At 34.8% G+C, this 21,575-nt stretch overlaps 1 protein-coding gene across 1 annotated transcript; it reads right to left on the bottom strand.

The window, feature by feature from the left end:
- Nucleotides 1–1,246: 1,246 nt before the first annotated feature.
- Nucleotides 1,247–21,002, bottom strand: LOC136043570 (uncharacterized). Its single transcript, XM_065728483.1, has 3 exons — nt 16,415–21,002; nt 5,982–6,200; nt 1,247–3,505 (listed from the first exon to the last, which is right to left on the bottom strand). Exon 1 carries the CDS (start codon nt 20,933–20,935, stop codon nt 20,135–20,137), a length of 801 nt encoding a protein of 266 aa, XP_065584555.1. The 5' UTR covers nt 20,936–21,002; the 3' UTR covers nt 1,247–3,505; nt 5,982–6,200; nt 16,415–20,134.
- Between the last annotated feature and the right edge of the window lie 573 nt (nt 21,003–21,575).

The raw sequence follows: 21,575 nt of genomic DNA, 5'->3' as shown, positions 1-21,575 counted from the left end.
ACAAAACTCAAAGACAAAAGGTTAGGTTAGGCTAGAATTCTAAGTTGTTATTGTACAATTTTTCTAATAAAGTACTATATTTTCATCATATTTTGTTTTATTTCATTAGATTTATCATAAGTTTGGATTATATATTTGCACATTAGAGGTGGGGGGTGGGGTGTATTATATAAAATACCTAACTTAACCTAACCTAAACACCTCTATATATAAAATATTTAATTAAATGTATCTGCATCGTAGTTTGTTTCAGGAAAGAACCTAACTTCACTTAATGAGTGTGTTCTGAATAATACACAAGTAGCAAGAATACTTTAGTGACTACAGTACAAATATGGCAAAAAAATTGCCAAGAATAGCAGTATATCATACTTGTTGTTTTCACTACGAAACACATAAAAAAGAATAGAAAAAAGGGAAGTCTTAAAAGATTATGGTGGAGGAGTAGTGAGCGAACTCTGTTAACATGAGGTGGCTTTGTGACACCTCATGCTAGCAGTGGCAATACTAGTAGAGGTAGAATCTAACCACAATAAAAAGTCAAAAGCAAAGTTTATTCTTCATTTTGGAAAGTACCTCCTTTTTTTAAAGAGTATCTAACCCTAAGAAAATGCTAAGCCACGAAAAAAAGTCAAACATACCTTTCATCATATTGGCCTGTAAAAGGTCCATTTCAAAGATTTGGGAATTTGATATTAAATAAGTGATTTGAGGCTTGAGGTTTCCTACTTAATGTAACATTGAACAAAAGTGGCTTATTATCGGGTAAATTTTACATCTAAAAGCAGCACCTGGAATAGAAATATAAATTTTGTAGAAGTTAGTAGTTCCACAATACCTGAATTTTCCAGGGTTTTTATCAAATTTCCCCAAAAGAAAATGGATCATCCGAAATCTACCCCAAAATAAACATTAAGAAGAATTACCTATTTGTATATCGTGTTAAAGCTCATGTAATTACGGACTTTAACTTCAGAAGAAATTTTAGAAAAACTTCAAAAATCGGATAGTTGAAGCACTGTCTACATGACCTGCATAGAACTCAAATGTTGCTTAATTAAGGAGTAGGCCTATACATGATTACCACGGGATAAAGAGGACATCAAGATATGAAGATATTTTTGTATACTAAGAGGCAGTCCTAAAGTGAGTCTTCAATGTCGTAATGATGGCGACTCGTAATGATGAAATGAATGAATGATGAATGTCGTAATGATGAAATGAAAATAAAGTCAAGAAGCACAAATCCACGCCACCGTTTACTGAAAATATAATCTACAAAAAATTTTCTCAAAAATGCAAAAGAGAGAATAATTGCATTGGCAACACACATGATGTCTGTGAACGTATAAAAGGCACAACCTATTCAACTAAGGTTCATTGACAGCATAAAAAAAAAACATAATTTAAAAAAAGCCACCTTAGCGAAAAATGCAGTCAAAACTAAGAAAATCATATTAATTCAGATTTAAACAACATTTCATAGTTTTACTATTATACATAAACAGTGTGTTGCAGAAAAGGGTAGAAAGAATTGATAAAAACAAAGCTCTGAGTTGTGTGACGGAGGAGGAGCGTTCGCAACTGTACTAGTATTGTGACTTGACTGTGACTGTGCCGCCTCATGCAAGCAGCAGCAGTAGAGTTTTATAGGAACTTTTAGATGGAACAAATGTTTCTTATTTAATTTTGAGAGAGTCTAGAGTTTTTCTGAAACATACAAGACGGTTAATCCCAGGCTTTTTAAAAAAAGCCCGGGAATTTCTAGTTAAAAAAAAAAAAAAAATCAGGATAAAGAAACAAGAAAAGGGGAGATCATTTATTCTTAAATCTAAGAAGTTTCTTACTAATAACCAAACAGAACTGATTTGTTTATGGGTCTTGGATATCATGCATTTTATTTTTTGTGTGTTTTTTTTTCTAAGAAAAAAAACATTACTAATACTATATGGTTCTGAATTCTTGCTCCCTTCTTTTACACTAGGACAAGACATTTACAGTAAATATCATTATTGATAACTCATGTTGTTATATCGATCACTAAGATTGAGGAGTCCCACCAACAACAATATCTAGTGACCCCATCTTTGTTTTTATCGTTAATAGGGTTTTAATCTTTTCAGTCTGATATATTTTTAAATTTATAAAAAATTATAAAAGTCTTTTCAAATTATAATTTACAAAAATTGATAAGAAAAAAAAAAGAAAAAGATAAGAAAAAGATGTTTCGATCTTTGCTTAGTTTTTCTTTGTTCTTAAAGAAGAGTATTCATTATTTAAAACTACCAATTTATAAATTTGTATATTTCTTGAAGGACAAATACTTAAGACTTATTTATAGTTTTATTATAAATAGTTTATAATTTTATTATATATTCTTGACAGCTATTATTTTATTTGTTATTGTACAATTTATAGGGAGTGAAATGAAGGTTGTAAAAGGTCAATTTGGCCAGGGAAAGTCATACTAGAGCTTATTTTTGAACGACCCTAGGGTATACTTTTCCAGATATGCTATTTTAATCAAGGGATCAGCAAAGTATACACTGAAGGCCACTGTTTAAATACCTTTTATTCAGGATTGAATACAAATAAAAGGCAATATTCATGATTTTCGTGTCCCTAGATACTACCTCTCTGCCCTCCCACTCTCCTCAGATTTTGTTAAGATACACACTCTCTGTTTTTATGATGGCGATAAATTCAAAATGTGACTACAATAGAAATTTCCCGGATGTATGAAAAGAAACTATTTTTTTTACATTTTATTTGCCCAAGAACTACAATATATAGCTGAAATTTAAATTTTTCTTTTGAATCTTAAAACAAAAACAAAACCTTTACACGTTTATTTTGTTATACGTTTATTTCTTTTCTTCCTCCACCCCAATAGGTTTAACCCGTGGACATCATTCAACGTAGTATTTAGGAGCAAATTTACGGAACTTCAACATAAGTTGCCTTAAAACGCCATTTTTTTTTTCACTAAGATAACAGGCTATATTTTATTTTTATTAGAAGCTGAAATAACACTCTTGAGGTGACTTTCTTAGGAACAGATAATCCTACGCAAACTGTAAATATATCTATAAAATGCACTCAAGTTTTGTGCTAAAGACTAACACTACTATAAAAGTACCACTTTATAAAATATTGCTTGAACGACCTGCACCATTTTGTACGCTTAATTCACTAAATTTTTGACTTGAAGAAGCTTGGTCACTTTCATCATGGACAGCAGACTCATAGGAGGGTGGCAGGCTCATTATGTCAGAGTAGCTCGGGGGTGGACCAGACATAAATGTAGTTCTGCTTATAGAAGGATTAGTCGACATAGCGATACCAGTCGCTGCTATAGGCGCTGATCCATGTGAGTATCGACTGCCAGGGGTATTTATAGGGTTTTTACGCATGGCTCCAAAATGATAACAAAGAAAGCAGATTCCGGAGACAAGAAACACTAGGATTCCTAGGATAAACTTGATAGTGTTCACCACTTGGGAATCTGAAATGAAAAATTCTGTTTTTAACAAGACGCTAGGTAACACTGCTCATCTCAGGGATCATAATACTTTTTTTTACACAAAAAAGAGGTCTTTGGCCTTGGCGTCATATATAGTCGATTGTTTTTTTTGTAATCTCATGTGTCATAAAAAGAAAAATCACCTCTTGCTTTAAAAGATTCCAACTGAGCAGTTAAAAACATAAAAAGGCACAATAAAAAGTGACCAGAAAATTGAAATTTCAAAGAAGTTTGTTTTATTTGTGGGGTAAATATCATAATTTTTTGATAGTCTCAATTTCAGAAAAATAATGAGAGCCAACGACTTAATAGTCCAGGCACTAGGCCCTAAAGATGTGGTACCCCTGTGACAGATATTTTTCAAGCGATCTGAATCCCCATCATAGCGATATCAAACCTGCTGCCTCCGATTATACCAGAGAATAGGCTCCTCTGGTCCTTAGGGATATCTGATACCAGATAGGGATATCTGGTCCTTAAAAATTAGCTAAAAAAATAAAAAGAGCTGCCAGAGGAGTTTCGTTTTCGGCCATTACATTTTGCTCATATTAAGGCTGAGCCTAACTGAGAAAAAATACAAGCAAGTTAGTGAGCCTAAAGCAAAAAAGTAGTCACCCATTTTGTCAAGTAAATTTATTCAACGAATAGAATTCAAAAACAAATTTATGGAAGCAGTTGAGAGGAATCATTTAAAATCTTCAAGAGAAGCAAAAAGTGAAAATTTAGCTATTGGAGGCCTCAAGAAGAAGAAAGAAAACCTTCCTAAATACAGAGCAAGCTACTATTTTTAACTCGTTCACAAACACAAAGAGACAAATAAAAACAATATGGCAAGATTCTATGTATCGAAAGAGGTCATCGAGGCAAGGAGCTAGTCAAGGGTATCACACCTCAGGCTACACCAAATCCTCCCCAAAAATCCCCTTGCACATTTAAAATTGACGAGCCAGAGGGAAAGTAATACAAACAAAAAGAAGGAAGAAAGAAGTAATTTTGCAATGTTCATATTGATACTCTAAAATATGAGAAGAATACCCTGTAGCGTTTGTTTTGTATTTATTTTGTATTTTTGATTCTGTTTTTGTTTTTTGGAGGGTTGAGTTATCATAGCAAAGCAAAAAAAAAAGGCTAAAGAAAAAAAGTTGATCTCTTCAACTTAAAGAAAAGAGAAGTTCTATTTAAATTTTAAATTTTTATTTTTAAATTTTACTACTTTTAAATTTAAAATTTTTAAATTACTGTTGACTTTTACTATTATACTTTTACTTTTATATACTATTTACTATTATTATATACTACATATACTATTATGTAGCATATATAAATTTTTACTACTATTTTAAATTTGTTTTGATGCAGAGTTTTACTCCATGTAATTTAAATTATATAAGCAAAAATACACCATTATAAAAAAGGGCCCCTCAAAGGTACTTCAGACCGAAAAACCTTCTCATGTACGCCTAGTGGACGCGTTTTTGATCACAAGGGATGAACTGGTATTACGTAATATAGATGTCAATACCAAACCAAGTCCAAATATTTACTCGTACCTCTATGCACTTAATCACAGGACATCCTTCTATAGGTGCATCCTTCTTTTTTTCTTCCAAAATAATAATTACGAATGAAAGCCATCTGTCTAACGGGAGTTCTGATGAACTGACGGGGAGTTTTGGATATACGCATGTAAGTTTACATTTCTTTTTATAAATATTTTTTTTGTAAATATAATTGTAAATACAATTTAAATACAGTTTGGCGTCTGAGGGTGTTTTGAAGATCATATATCCATCTCCTACCTGCTTGTAAAGGTTGAAAGCATCTGTAACTACACACCAGCAAAGACACCTACAAGTGGCCATCAATCTAAAAGAAATCTATGACACCCCTGCTTTGAAAATTCCATCCTGTTTTCCCATAAAGTTGGATGCGTTTTAGAACTTTTAAGTTAGATGTGTTTAGATTAGAACCTTTATAACTTTCGATTTAAAAAATGAAACCTTTGTTACTGAAGTCTTCAATTTTAAAATGTATTTATTTCTTTTTCAAACATTTTTTTTTCTTTTTTTTTGCAAAGGTTAGAAAACAAAGAGCCATATTTCGCGTAAATTTTTTCCATTGTAGCACTTATAGGCCATAAATTTTTTTTTTTCAAACAATCAATATTGGTATCACTATTAGCCTTTATATTCTTTTTAGATACTACTCTACTGTATTGACACATACAGGTTTGCAGTTCGTTTATAATTATTTAACTCATAGTACTTCATGACTATATGCTAGTAGTTCATTGGAGAACTGTTTCTGGTTACTGGAAAACAATTACCCTCCAGTAGGCTCTTGCAGAAGCATATTTTTGTTTAATAAAGATACAAGAAAATATCTTAAATGTTACCGGCTATTATATTATATTTTGTTAGTTACAGTAAGTAAAAAAAAAATCATAATTTGGACTTACATTGTCCACCCTGAAAATCTAGATTCTGTTTTTGTCGTAATAAGCTTAATTCTGGGCACTTCAATCCTTTTTCATCATAGGCACTAAAGGGGCAATTAAAATGAGAGTCACACTGAAGACCATCCCAAATACAAAGGCGCTTTGACTTCAAATCTGTATACAATTCACTGAAAGAAGACGTAGGACAGTGTAACAGCGAGTTTAGCTTGCAAGCCTCTCCTATGAAAAAAAAAAGAGTTGTGAAAAAATTAAAATTGTAAATAAATTTTTAGGTATATAAACTATGTTCGTGGTAACGAACGGTAGTAAGGAGCGACCCGGCTCAATGGTAAACAAAACTCTAACAAACGGATTTTTGAGACCAAAAGATATATCAAAAGAATCGAATTTTTATGCTGATTTTAAATATATAAGTTTCATTAAATTTAGTCTTACTCGTCAAAAGTTACGAGCCTGAGAAACTTTGCCTTGTTTCGGAAAATAGGGGGAAAATCACTCCATCGCATTCAACGTATCAGAGAACCCTACTGTAGAAGTTTCAAGCTCTTATCTACAAAGAGGTGAAACTTGATATTTTGTGCCTTAAGACCGATCACGGGTGCGTGTTTATTTGTTTGTTTGTTTTTGTTATTTTTTCCAGGTGTGATCGTATCGACCAAGCGGTCCTAGAATGTAGTGAGAGGGCTCACTCTAACGGAAATTAAAAGTTCTAATGCCCTTTGTAAGTGACCAAAAAAATTGGAGGGCACCTAGGCCCCCTCCCTAGCTCATTTTTTCCCAAAGTCAACAGATCAAAATTTTGAGATAGTAATTTTGTTCCTCATACTCAAAAACCATAATAACTATGTCTTTGGGACTCACTTACTTCCCTACAGTCCCCAGGGGAGGGACTGCGAGTTACAAACTTTGACCAGCGTTTGCATACAGTAATGATTATTTGGAAGAGTACAGATCTTTTCAGGATGATTTTTGGTTGGGGGGTTGAGGGGAGGGAGCTACGTGGGAGGATCCTCCCTTGGAGGAATTTGTCATGGGAGAAGAGAAATTCCATGAAGGGGGCGCAGGATTTTCTAGCATTATTTTTAAAAAACAACAACGAAAAAATAAATATGAACAAGTTTTTTCAACTGAAAGTAAGGACCGGCATTAAAAAGCAGATTATTACGCATATGGGGGGTCCATCTCTTCCTAAATAGCTTCCTCTTTACACTAAAGTATTTTTAGTAATTTCAACTATTTATTCTACAGCCTTTGTGATTCAGGGGTCAATCTTAAAGAATTAGGCCAAAATTAAAGCTTTAATGTAAACAGTGAGGGGTTAACGAGGGGGCAAACCCCCTCATATACATAATAAAAATATACGAATATGGAAGTTCGTTACGTAAGTTAATTTGTAAGTTATGTATATTTTTTACTAATAAAAACGTTCGTTAAAAATTAAAAATTCTAATTTTTAAGTAACAGAAAAACTGGGCAACTAGGCCTCCTCTCCCACCCTTTTTCTCAAAATCGTCTGATCAAAACTAAGAGAAAGCCATTTAGCAAAAAAAAAAAAAATTAATACGCAAATTTCGTTTTAATTATTCATTTGTGGAGAGCCAAAATAAAAACATGCATTAATTCAAAAACGTTCAGAAATTAAATAAAAAAAACAAGTTTTTTTAACTGAAAGTAAGGAGCGACATTAAAACTTAAAACAAACAGAAATTACTCCGTGCATGAAAGGGGCTGTTCCTCCCTCAACGTCCCGCTCTTTACGCTAAAGTTATTTGCTGTTTAATAAAGTGGAATTGAGAGAAAGAGTAAAACTTTAGCTGTAAAGAGCGGGACTTTGAGGGAGGAACAGCTTCTTTCATACACGGAGTAATTTCTGTTCGTTTTAAATTTTAATGTCGCTCCTTACTTTCAGTTAAAAAAAAACTTGTTTTTTTTTTATTAAATCTCACTTAAGAGGCTCAGTTTTGTTGATAAGGAATACAGGTGGCATCGTGAGATAGTGAGATCTAGGTCTCCCTGTTATAAAGTAGTAGTAGGGAGCTTCATTTTAAAAAATGGTGTTAAAAAGGTATAAAAGGGTTTATTTTACTTAGTATAAGTGTATTTATGATTTTTTTTAAATGCGGCTTTTTTATGTACTTTCAACAGAGATTAATATTGTTGCTCTTACATTATAAGTAAAGGTTAATATTTGATAATATTAATTATCCAATTAATTATCCAATTAAAGGTTATAATTGGATAATATTAAGACCACAGCGAATGATTTTCTTTAAACCCCTATTTGCTAATTTTAAGCTCCTCTTCATATTTGGGAGAATTGACATTGAAGTTAATTAAATCACATGGACTTTTCTCTTGACCTATCAATGTCTTCACCCATGCATTTTTTCAAATGGAAGTAAAGAGCAACGTTAGAACTTGAAACAAGCGCAACAGATCTTGTGTGTGAGTGGACTGCCATCTTTCACTCTTATCCCTTTCTCAGCAGCATCCTAACAAAAACAAGAGGGGAGGTGCAAAATATATTTTTCAGTCGAAGGGGGTGGTTGATTAATTTATTTTTTTTTGGTTTTTGGATGACAATACCAAAAAAAGGTATTTTTCAATGGAAGTTATAAAGAAGGAATTTTGCAGTATCTGAAGGGGGAAGGGCAGAAGAAACTTATCCCCTGCCCCAATTCAGACCACTTCTCCCACACTTTAAAATATAGTTTGACCTTTTCTTAAATTCTTTAAGAACTCTCTGACACAAAAGTAAGTTATGGTTTTTTTTATCACAGTGCCTCAAAAACTGAAGAGCTTATTTGTTTACAAAATTAGATATATATATATATATATATATATATATATATATATATATATATATATATATATATATATATATATATATATATATATATTTATATATGTACCTTCAGAATGAAAGTGCTTGTGCATTTTGTAGAAACAACGTAATTTTCGATTTAAACATTTTCAAATACAACTGGTAAATAGAATACTTACAACTACCATCTGGCAAAATTGATTGAACTCGAAAATGCTATCAGTCAAATACTAGCTAATTTTAGCCCTAAGAGAGGATGTTGAGGTGGTGACAGCCACCTTCATTTACAGGACAATTTTGTTCACTTTAACGTATCTCTTTAACGTGAAAAGACTTTGAAGTTTTCATTTTGTACAAAATAGTTCAAGGCCATATTCATCCTTGTAGAAAAAGTGCCAACGCTTTGCTTACCGTTCATTACCATGAATGATTTGAATAAAGTTGATTTCGAACAATACAGCTTCTTTTTTCCCGTATTTTAATATAATACTAAGGGCTATTATAATATGAGCGGATTTCCTTTCCCATCGTCGCCTGTTAGTTACAGTGAGGTTCAAGTTTTTTATAACAATATTTCGAGATAATCCTCTTTGAAACAAATTCCTGCCCTTTACTTTGTATTCATTAAAATAAACGGTTTCATCAAGATTTACCATAAATGGTTCATTAAGATCTTGTCCCTGGAGGATCATTCCCACTCTATCCACCTCTGTGCAGGTAAAAATATGAAAATAGTTTTTTATTCGTCCTCAAAACATTTCTTCAACAACACACGAGCTGTCATGCCCTTAGAATCCGCATTGTCCATTTATTCTAAACATTTTCCACTGAACGAATGCAATTTAGGGGGGAAATTCCCCTCCATTTTCAGCAAACGGACTTCACACGCACAATTGGATATTAAAAGCCTAAAAATGCGTTATTGGGGGTTGACGCAGCCTTCCCTCACAAGAAAATCCATTAATCGCCCCGGCCGGCCAATATTTTATGTTCAAGTAGGAGATACTATTTAACTATGAGGGTCACTGTATAAACAGTTGTAATAACGATTCATTTTGTATGGATCTTATGCATGATTAAATATTAAAAAAAACAAGTTTTTTTAACTGCAAGTAAGGAGCAACATTAAAGCTTAAAAAGAACAGAAATTACTCCGTATATAAAAGGGGCTGCTTCGGGCGTAGAGGAGGAAAAGCCCCTTTCATATACAGATCAATTTCTGTTCGTTTTAAGTTTTAATGTCGCTCCTTACTAACAGTTAAAAAAACTAGATTTTTTTATTTAATTCCTGAACGTTTTTGAATTAGTGCATGTTTTGATTTTTGCTCTCCGTACATAAATAATTAAAACGAAATTTGCATAGAGACTTTTTTCGGCTAAATGGCTTTCTCATAGTTTAAATCGGAAGATTTTGAGAAAAAAGGAGACGGGGAGGAGGCCTAGTTGCCCTCCGATTTTTTGATTACTTAAAAAGGCAACTAGAACTTTTAATTTTTTATAAACATTTTCACTAGTAATAAATGTACGTAACTTACGAATTAACTTACGTAACAAATTTCTATATTCGTATGTTTTTATTACGTATATGAAGGGGTTCACCCCTTCGTCAATACCTCGCTCTTTACACTAAAACTTGAAATTTGTCCCAATTCCTTAACAATTACCCCTGAATCACAAAGGCCGTAGAATAAATAGTTGAAATTACTAAAAATACTTTAGCGTAAAGAGCGAGGTTTTACGAGGAGGCGAACCCCCCATATGTGTAATAATTTCTGTTCGTTATAAGCTGCTCCTTACTTTCAGTTGAAAAAAAACTGTCATGTTTTTTTTTTCATTTTTTTTAAATAATAATAGGAAGTCCTGCACCCCCTTCATTGAAATTATTTTTTCCCATGACAAATCCCTCCATGGCAGGATCTTCCTACGTAAGCCCGCCCTCAACTTCTCTTCCCCCAAACCAAAAAAATACACTTCTCAATAGCCATTAGTGTATGTAAACAACGGTCAAAGTATGTAACTTGCAGCCCCTCCCACGGGGACTGTGGGGGATTAAGTCGTCCCAAAGACATAGTTATTAGTTTTTAGACTATGGTGAATAGAATGGCTCTCAAATCAATGAATCTCAAAATTTTGATCCGGTGACTTTGGGAAAAAATGAGCGTGGGAGGGGTCCTAGGTGCCCTCCAACTTTTTAGTCACTTAAAAACGGCACTAGAACTTTTAATTCCCGTTAGAATGAGATCTATCACGACATTCTAGGACCACTGAGTCGATACGATCACCCCTGAAAAAAAAACAACAAAAAAAAACCAACAACAAATAAACACGCATCCGTGATTTGTCTTCTGGCAAAAAATACGAAGTTCCACATTTTCGTAGAGCTTGAAACCTCTACAATAGGGGTTTATGATACGTCGAATCTGATGGTGTGATTTTCGTTAAAATTGTATCTCTACAATAGGGGTTTATGATACGTCGAATCTGATGGTGTGATTTTCGTTAAGATTGTATTACTTTTAGTGGACGTTTTAATTGTGTCTGGGTCACAATCAAACAGTTTTTGGTAACGAACTGTAGTAAGGAGCGACCCGGCTCAATAGTAACCAAAACTCTAAAAAATGGAATTTTGGTACCATTAGCTACATCAAAAGAATCGCATTTTAATGCTGATTTTAAATATATAAGTTTCATTTATATATCATATATACGTTTCATTATAAATACATAAGTTAAGTCTTACCCATCAAAAGTTACGAGCCTGAGAAAATTTGCGTAATTTTAGAAAATAGGGAGAAACACCCCCTAAATGTCATAGAACCTTAACGAAAATCACACCATCAGATTCAGCGTATCAGAGAACCCTACTGTAGAAGTTTCAAGCTCCTATCTACAAAAATGTGGATATTTATATTTTTTGCCAGAAGGCAGATCAAGGATGCGTGTTTATTTGTTAGTTTATTTTTTTTCCCAGGGGTGATCGCATCGACCCAGTTGTCCTAGAGTGTTGCGAGAGGGCTCATTCTAACGGTAATGAAAAGTTCTAGTGCCCTTTTAAAGTGACCAAAAAAATTGGAGGGCACCTAGGCCGCCTCCCACGCTGATAGCCTCCCAATTCTGAGATAGCCATTTTATTCAGCGTAAGAGAAAAACCTTATAACTATGTCTTTGGGGACGACTTACTCCCCCACAGTCCCCGTGGGAGGGGTTACAAGTTCAAAACTTCGACCAGTGCTTACATATAGTAATGGTTATTGGGAAGTGTATAGGCGTTTTCAGGATGATTTTTTGGTTGGAGGCAGGGGTTGAGAAGAGGGGGATATACTGGGGGAACTTTCCATCGAGGAATTTGTCATGTGGGAAGAAAATTTCCATGAAGGGAGCGCAGGATTTACTAGTATTACTTAAAAAAAACAATGAAAAATTAAATATGAAATTTGTTTTTTTTTCAGCTGGAAGTAAGCAGCAGCATTAAAACTTAAAACGAACAGAAATTATTGTCCATATGAGGGGCTCACCTCCTCCTAATACCTCGCTCTTTACGCTAAAGTATTTTTAGTAATTTCAACTATTTATTCTGCGGCTTTTGTGATTCAGGGGTTATTCTTAATGAATTGGGACAAAATTTAAGCTTTAGTGTAAAGAGCGAGGGACTGACGAGGGGGCGAACTTATAAAAAGGCGAACTTTTACTTATAAAAAGATTCGTAAAAAAATAAAAGTTGTACTTGCCTTTTTAATTAACCGAAAATCGGAGGGCAACTAGGCTTCCTCTCCCGCCCTTTTTTTCTCAAAATCATTCGATCAAAATTATGAGAAAGCCATTTAGCCAAAAAAAATAAATATACAAATTTCGTTTTAATTATTCCTCTGCGGAGAGCCAAAATTAAAACATGCATTGATTCAAAAACGTTCAGAAATTAAATAAAAAAAACAAGTTTTTTAATTGAAAGTAAGGAGCGACATTAAAACTTAAAACGAACAGAAATTACTCCGTATATGAAAGGGGCTTTTCCTTCTCAACGCCCCGCTTTTTTACGCTAAAGTTTTTTACTGTTTTAAAATGTAGAGTTAAGAGAAAAAGTCAAACTTTAGCCTAAAGAGCGGGGCGTTGAGAAGGAAAAGCCCCTTTCATACACGGAGTAATTTCTGTTCGTTTTAAGTTTTAATGTCGCTCCTTACTTTCATTTAAAAAACTTGTTTTTTTATGTAATCAGTGATAAGGAAAGAGTTAAAGGGAGATGGGTAGAATATTTTGATAATGTGCTAAACCGTGACAGAGTTACACAAAAAGATATAGAAAAGACTGAAAAGTTTGTGTCACTTCAGATGTGAAGGAAGATTTGTTTTGTGAGGAAGAATTAGCGACAGTACTATAGTACTAAAATAATAGGGCCCAAGGTACTGATAGTGTGACAAATGAGTTTTTATGGCACTTGTTGTTTACCAAGTGACATATAGCGATTGCAATTTCTGTCCGTCGGTCTGTCTGTTTGTCTGTCTGTCTGTCATTACCAGTTTTGCTAGTTTGGGCACTTTCAGATAAGATAGGACGATGAAAATTAGCAGGCGCATCAGGGACCAGATTGAATTAGAAATAGTCTGTTCCTTGATTCAACCATCTGGGGGTGGTGCGAGCGAACAAGATAGTTGAAAATAATTTTATTTGCCGATAGACCAATGATTGTTCTTCTTAAGTGTACCTTGCTGGTCTAGGGGTATGATTGTCGCTTAGGGTGCGAGTGGTTTCGGGTTCGATTCCCGGACCACGCCAATTTTTACATGAAGAAGATCCAAACTAAATACATGATCAATATAGCGATCGCTAAAAGTTGGCAGGCGTATCAGGGACCAGACCAGATCAAATTAGAAATAGTTGCTTCCCCGATTCGACCATCTGGAGGGGGGGGAGGACGGTTAATTCGTTAAAATTAGGAAAAAATGAAGTATTTTAAACTTACGAAAAGGTTATCGAATCTTAATGAAATTTGATATTTAGAAGGACCTTGTGTCTCAGAGCTCTTATTTTCAATCCTGACTAGATCCGGTGATATTGGGGGAGTTCGAGGGAGAAACCGGAAATCTTGGAAAACGCTTAGAGTGAAGAGATCAAGTCCTAGATACGTGATTGACATAACCGGACCGGATCCGCTATCTTTGGGGGAGTTGGGAGGGGATTTGTAGTACTTTAGTGAGTTCGGTGCTTCTGGATGTGCTAGGACGATGAAAATTGGTAGGTGAGTCAGGGATCTGCACAAATTGACTTGATAACAGTCGTTTCCTCGATTCGAGTGTTAATCAATAACTCTATCTGCCGCGTCTAATTTTAGGTTCCAACCTCGTCACAAGTGCCATATGAGCTCTTGGCTCTTTCGACCTCGTCACAAGTGCCATATGAGCTCTTGTTTTAATATGGTGATTATGAAGTTAGAGATAGATTACTGAAGATTAGTAATATAGTTTTTGAAAACGGGGATGTAGGTCTACATTAGCAATATATGGTCACAGTCTATCTAACATATATCAATAAAACTGATACAAATAAACCAACTAATTACATTTCCCTGTGTTAGCAGGATGTGTAGCTGTATTTTAATTTAATATTTAGTTCCTGTTTTGGTAAGGTTAGTTTAGGTTAAAATAGCTTTGTTTAGGTTTCGCATTTAATATATGCTATGCTTAATACCCCCCCCCCCTGATATGGAAATTTATTCTGCCCAATTTTGTTATAAAAGTGAAGACACAAAAAAATTGCAGTACAATGCAGATTAGCTTCATGTACATCTTTCCTTTTGGGAAGTTCAATATCCCTTTCGTGATGCCCTGAAAGTGTCACTTTGAAATGGTAAGCCGTTCCAAAAACATTGCTGAGGTGCACTTTTGACCCTCTTTTGACGCCCTTTTCGCCTTAATACTCTAAGTGTTACAAGGAGTTGCAATTGAAGTAGTAGTTAGAGTAGTTTAATAGCAGTAGTAGCATTGATAAAAGTAGCAGTGATAGTAGTGTTAGTAGGGACATGCATATATTACTTTTTTGTCAATTGATTTAAGTTTCCATTTAAGTTTTCCATAAAGATCTAACATAATACCCAAGTCCATTGTTGAGATACACCATTTTGAAAATCTGCATGCACATTGTGTGTTTTTATTTAGTTCAAATTCCCCTCAATTTTCTGTTAAAATTTCATCTTCATACGCGTAGCCATAATTTTAGTAGTATCTTAGTTATAGTGGTAGTATTTAAGGCAGTAGTAGAAGGTACATTTTGCCTTTTGGACAACTGAACATCCCACTCATGATGCCCCTGAAGATTCCTCTTGATACGATAAGCCATTCCAAAATATTGCTGATTTACCCGTATCAGCAATCTGCATACACACAGTCTGTTTTGATTTAGTTCAAATTTTTCCTCAACGTTTCCTCAGATGTTCATTTTAATATCCTATTTAAACCTATTACTCCTTTTTGTTTTAATATCCAGGCACATTTTTCTTTTTGGTCAACTGAAAATCCCACTTATGATACTCCTAAAGTTTTCTCTTGTTTTGATAAGCAGTTCCAAAAATACTGCTGATACGCCCGTATCAGCAATCTGTATACGTATATTGTGTTTTGATTTAGTTCAACTTTCCCTTCAACGTCTCCTCAGATATTTTTTTCAATGTGCTCAGCCTTAGTAGTACTCGTTACAGAAATAGCAGCTGTAGTGATAGTAGTGGTAGTGGAAGTAGGGGTTGTGATAGCAATAGAAGCAGTGGTAGCTGTAATAGTAGTAGCGTGTAAATATTGCCTTTTTGGTCAGTTGATCATTTTCCTTAATCATTTCCTGAAAGTTAAGTATACTCATACATTCCTGAGTTATGCCCTTCTGACATCACATACGTACATAACATGTTTTGGTTTATTTCAACTCTCCCTCTCAACATTCCCTGAAAGATCGGCTTAGAGCCCTTCGAATTTTGGGAATGCAGAAGCCAAACATATATACCTATTTTCAATAACAAATACTGTATGAATGGCCGAGCCGAGTAGATTGGTGCGCTGGATTTAGGATCCTTTGTCGGAGAGGGCGATGGTTCAAATCCTACTGTATCCACTTACTTAGTTTTGGGACAGGGTCAGTGGCATGATTCTGAAAGCTCAGCCAGAGTCGACCCAGATCTAAAGGTACCTGGAGAAATCTGAGGAACGTAAAAAGTAAGGGTGTGCGAAAGATCAGGATTGTTGGCCTCCAGCCCCCCATTGCACTTCCTGGCTGAAGGGCCAAGAAATGGATATCAGCACCGCCGGTAGGGACCGTGAAGTCCAATGTAAGGTTTCACCCTATAGGGTGAGTAAGCGAATACTACTGCTTTGAATTATGGTAGCGTGTCACTAGTATTCAATGTGCGAATAGGTTCACTTTTCTATCTACTATGGCAACAGTCTATCTGTTCCCTCCTATTATAAGTCACAATCTCACAAGACAAGGAATTTTATTTTAGAAGGAGTATGTAAAAAAACAGGTAAAGAAATATAAAGTGGAAAGAAGTTGAGCTGGAGAGTTCTTTCTCGTTGATGAAAAGTCCTTGCTTGGGCGAAGAAATATAAATCTGGAAAATAAAAAAACTTACGTTAGATCTTGTAAATACACACGACAGGCTGTCCCTCGTATTAATTGAAAAGCTAGTATCCAAGAAAGAATGCTGGTCCAAGAGGAAAAACGATAAGCCAAATATAAGTAGCAGGGTTGTTATATCTATCTGTCGTCCAGAAATTTTGAATCAGAACTCCCCGAATATTGTTCTAACATTCGCTTTTAAGGGGCCCTCTCTGGTCCGGTTTTGTAATAAATTAAAGCTTTGAGTTTGACTATAGGTTGAAGGTTATCGAACGCTCAAGGTAAATACGGGCAGACAAATAAAAATGGATAAACAAGGGTTTGAAGGTCTCAGCCTGTTGAACTTGATCGTAGGTGAAGGTTACCCGTCTAAAAATAAACTGGTAAATAATGGGTAAACAAGAATTCGAGGGTGTCAGCCTGTCGTAAAATTATATGTCGTATAGCTATGGCGTATAGTGTATGTTATATTATAGAATATAATATAAGGCAATACATAAATAATAGAAAGGGACTTCTCACATACTCCCCAGCTTCGAAAAAGCACGGCTCGGTGCTACACCAACAAGCCGCCTTTGTGTTGTTGAAAACTATTCTGGTGTAATTTTGTATCATCTTGGTATCTACTATACGAGAAGAATCTGAAAAATAGAGGGTATAAAACATTGAACATTAAACACTAAAGATCGAAGTGTCTGGAAAAAAATATCTATAACACCCTAACCCATCAGGTTTCAAGAAATGAAAGATTTCATGAAAAAAAAAACAAACAGAAAATGATAAAAACACGACGAAAAAGAATTTTTTTTTGTTGATTTTTTTTTGCACATTGTCCAAGGGAATTCAATATAGTTTTGGAATAATTATAAGAGAGGTACGATGTATTAGTAAAGTGATTAAACATGTCATCACGTTTATCCATTTCTTCCCTTAATATTATTTGCTCTATAAGTTAGTCACTTTGATTTGTGTGTGAACTTATGTCAACTTTAGAATTTAAACTTGTGTCGAACAAGAACTCATTACACAGCATATAATATATGGTTATACAATGATATACCATCACTAAGGCAAAGCTATGAAAAACATTGGTTCTTGTCAATATTAGTATTGACTCGTCAAGGATTAACACTGCACAAATACATAAAGTGAACACTACTGAATCTTTGACAGAACTTAATCTTTGACATAACAAAATCTTTGACAGAACAAAATCTTTGACAGAACAAAATCTTTGACAGAACAAAATCTTTGACAGAAAAAAATCTTTGACAGAACAAAATCTTTGACAGAACAAAATCTTTGACAGAACAAAATCTTTGACAGAACAAAATCTTTGACAGAACAAAATCTTTGACAGAACAAAATCTTTGACAGAACAAAATCTTTGACAGAACAAAATCTTTGACAGAACAAAATCTTTAACAGAACAAAATCTTTGACAAAACAAAATTCTTTCACAAGGAACATCAAGAAATAATTGAATTAGATGATACAAAATCTGTTTATCCCTTGTTTCCTTTTTTTCTTTTTTCCTTGGATCGCCGGAGTTATCATTCTTTTTTCCTTTTTTTTTCTCCAGTCTTGTTTTTTTTTTCCAAGCGTTCTCCTTTTTTTTTCAGTGTCTTCTTTTTTTCAAGGGTTCTTTTTTTTCTTTTCTTTAAAATTGGTACACTACACAAATTTTACTAACGTTAGCGGTTATTCGAAGCTGAATTTTAAATGAATCTCCCTGGTGCAATACCCCAAATATCTTTACTGATATGAACTTTTCGTAAGAGTTTGAAATACTTCGGTAAAAAAAAATTTTTCTACGAATATACTTCTTTTAGTCTAGTTATGAAAATTCCCGATTGTGGTATATTTATACTTACGTACTATTCGTCAGAGTGTTGACCCTTTGTTATGTCATATAAGCTCGACATGCCTGAGCAGACAGAAGGGGTTTTATGCAAATCTGTATATGGTGTCAAAATATAGGATTGACTAACCACATATTATATCGACTCCTTTGCCGAGGGGTGCATTTTTTTTCGTTTACCAGGTAACGGTAGCACGTCCCTTTTTTACAATAAGGTTCTTGAATAACCCTTAATTGTCAACCACTCGACTTTGAAGAATGTAAATACCTCTCATGGGAAATTTAATAACTTAGGCTAAGCTATGAAGAGCAAGTAATGAATATGAAGGGGGGGGAGATAATATCGAAGTAATTGTTTTCTCTTTTCCAAATTCCTCCCTGAAACCTTATTTAATGTTTATTTATGTATAGTAGGCTCCCAGCTAAAAATTCAAATTTTTCTTCAGTTTCGATCAACCCCTTTTGAACATTTAGTCACAAGATAAATTTTTCACAAGGCTCCTTCTTCTGGAGGAATTTCTTCCCTCAGATTTTGGATAGGCATAAACATTGTATCAGAATATTTACTAAGTTCTCTGTATAAATGCAGAGATATGCACACACATAAAATAACTGCAATTGTTAATATAGTTAAGAGTATAAAAATTGGTGTTAATGACGGTGGATGAGTACTGGTTGGTTCGCCCGTCAAAAGGAGTTCGAGTGGAAGTTCAATAGTTTTGTCAATTCTATTAGTTTTTTATATTAATTTTTCTTGCCAGTACTCATTCAGTTTTTCAATGGTAAATTTTGACGTAACTTGATCTAATGGTAAAATAAGCTTTTCCACCTCTGATACGGGCGAAAAAGATTTGGCAAGAAACGAAGTGATAGGGCTATAAAAATCTTGAATTATAAAAGACGAATGACTAATTTTACACTCACTGTTGATAGAAAAAACTTGGGCTTCACTAACGTTGATTGAATAATGTTTATAAGTTTGATTAGTTAAAAATAAATTTGATTCAGGACAGACAACATTCAGGGTAACTGGTCCTGACGTAGGGCTTGCAAAGACATAGGTGTCTTGGTCTAAAACAGCTGCAAATGGCGAGGAGAACGCTGTTACCCAAATTCCTCCCTGAAACCTATATAAAAGAACACATCCCACACCAAAATTGTTCTGATCTAAACTGAAGTTAGCTTTATCAGCAGTTAGAGATTGGAAAAATAGACTTTTTTTTTATTGATTTTTATTTTAACATCAAGTGCTCCTACCCCTCAGTCTTACAATGTGATTATTGAAATTAGAAAAAGCAATTTCCACCTTGTGCGGAACCTATAGTAGTGGCATTTATTAGCAAAACAATAACATCGATCCTATTTAAGCACGTCAAAAACCATTAGCCAAGGCCGTATCCAGAGCGGGGGTTAAGAAGTTTGACCTTGTTCTCTGCTGTTCCATTCGTGGAAGGACCCCGATGGCTGGTGAAGAGTTTTTTCACCTTCAAGGAACTCATAAGTCGTTTGAAAAGACTTGAGCGGAAAGGCGCGTGACAATCTGTCAATAGAAAACGAAACATTCCAAATAAGAAATAACGCGACGCAGTAAAAATTTACAATAATCTCTGAAGTAACATCAGGTACGGGTTCTAAGACAACTAAGGAAGTACGGACATCTACGCAGACAACGACATATTTGTTGCCTCCAGACAAAGGCAAAGGATCTAAAGTGTCCAAACACCATGTTTCAAAGCTTATTTCAGCGAAGACATTCTTTTGTAGCTCGGGCACAACTTTGGGGGTAATATTTCTACGCATGCAAATATGGCAATTCTGAGCCTCATTCTTCATATGTGTCGACATCTTGTCGAAATAGCAGAAATTTCTTAGTTAGACTAGGCTTCTTTCCGCGTTCTGGTGGGCGGCCATGAGGACATGTGAATGCGACAGTTGGAAAACACCAGGAATCAGGCACCTAGGAATCAGTAGTTGTAAAATTTGCGCATTTGATTTTCTGCCTTCTTCCGGTGGCGGCATCCGATACCAAATCCTCTCCCACAAAATGAGCCTGTCAACTTCCTTCTGCAGCCATGGCACTATATTCCACTTTTCCAGTAACTTTTCAAGCTTTCCTGGATTCATTTGTGGATCTATAAATATACATTCATTTCCTTTCATATCATTCAATTTCTCATTTCTTTCCGAAGTATCAATATAATCAGGCTGGTCTTGGAGACTAGCAGCCTCTCCTAGGGAGTCATGGTCCTGTGGACTAACTGTAATATGGCTATTTTTGCCATTTCTATCTTCATTAAATCTCAACCCGGCGTCCTGGTCTTCCTGTCTTTGCAGGGCATCCCCATTTGTGCTTCTAAATTCAAATTTCGCGTAATCATTAGTCCCGTGCTGAAGCATTAGGCTTATAATTGGTGCTAATTCTACGCCATTCATCTGATACTTCTTAGTCTGTTGACCTTCCAAACCTAGAAAGTCTAAACTTCCTTTCGGCGAAGTTGAATTCATCGACGTTGGTTCTGTCTGTACCGTCGCTGCCATAAACTCTGCTTCTTCATCCGCGAGTGAGAAAGGACGAGTTTGAAGAAGCGTGTCGTCTGGTGGTCGGCTTAATACATCAACTGGGTTGAGCTTCCCCTTAATGTAGAGCCATTTTATGTTTCTGTCTGACAACATGACAATTGACTTGCTGACAAAGAAGCAAACCCTTGACACCAAGGCCCTGTCAGAATCATCGTATGAATTGCGGTTCACATTACAGTAGTTAACAATCGTAGTCCAGGTTCGGAAAACAAACCGTAAAACCGAAACACATAGTAATTGAAGATTTATGTCGTGTTTGAAATAACCTGTGTGAAATAATTGTCCGATAAAGTGAAGAATAAATAAATTTTTCTGCCAATCTTCCCTCTCTTCAAAACTTATGCTGAGACATACCATCTTTTGAATTACCTTAGCCGATTGGCATCTTTTAGTAAGCCAGCCAAGTAACCACAGCCAAGTGGCATCTGTATTGCAGAAATCAGTTTGAATCGAATAAAAATTACATTTCTATTTTTAAATTTTAATATTTATTCTTTCTTTTTTTTATTTACGACTCAAACGATGTACACGCAGTGGGTAGCAAAATTTCCATCCCCTAAACTTCTTGTTCTGACTTTCCTTCAACTTTCTCTCCCCTAGAGTTCTTTTTTCCCAATTTTCCTTCCCTTAAAGTTTGACCTTGCCTGCATCCATTTTCGTTCAACAGAGTTAAAAAACTTATATTGTATTAATAGATTTTTACGAGGGGAAAATCAAGGACCAAAGTGAAATT

Source organism: Artemia franciscana, unplaced genomic scaffold (assembly GCF_032884065.1).
Source record: "Artemia franciscana unplaced genomic scaffold, ASM3288406v1 Scaffold_728, whole genome shotgun sequence".
Taxonomy (NCBI): domain Eukaryota; kingdom Metazoa; phylum Arthropoda; class Branchiopoda; order Anostraca; family Artemiidae; genus Artemia; species Artemia franciscana.
This window is presented reverse-complemented; position numbering and strand designations above follow the sequence as displayed.

Excerpts from the sequence above, each read along its gene's own strand:
- LOC136043570 (XM_065728483.1), bottom strand. The coding sequence starts at position 20,935 with ATGTTGTCAGACAGAAACATAAAATGGCTCTACATTAAGGGGAAGCTC.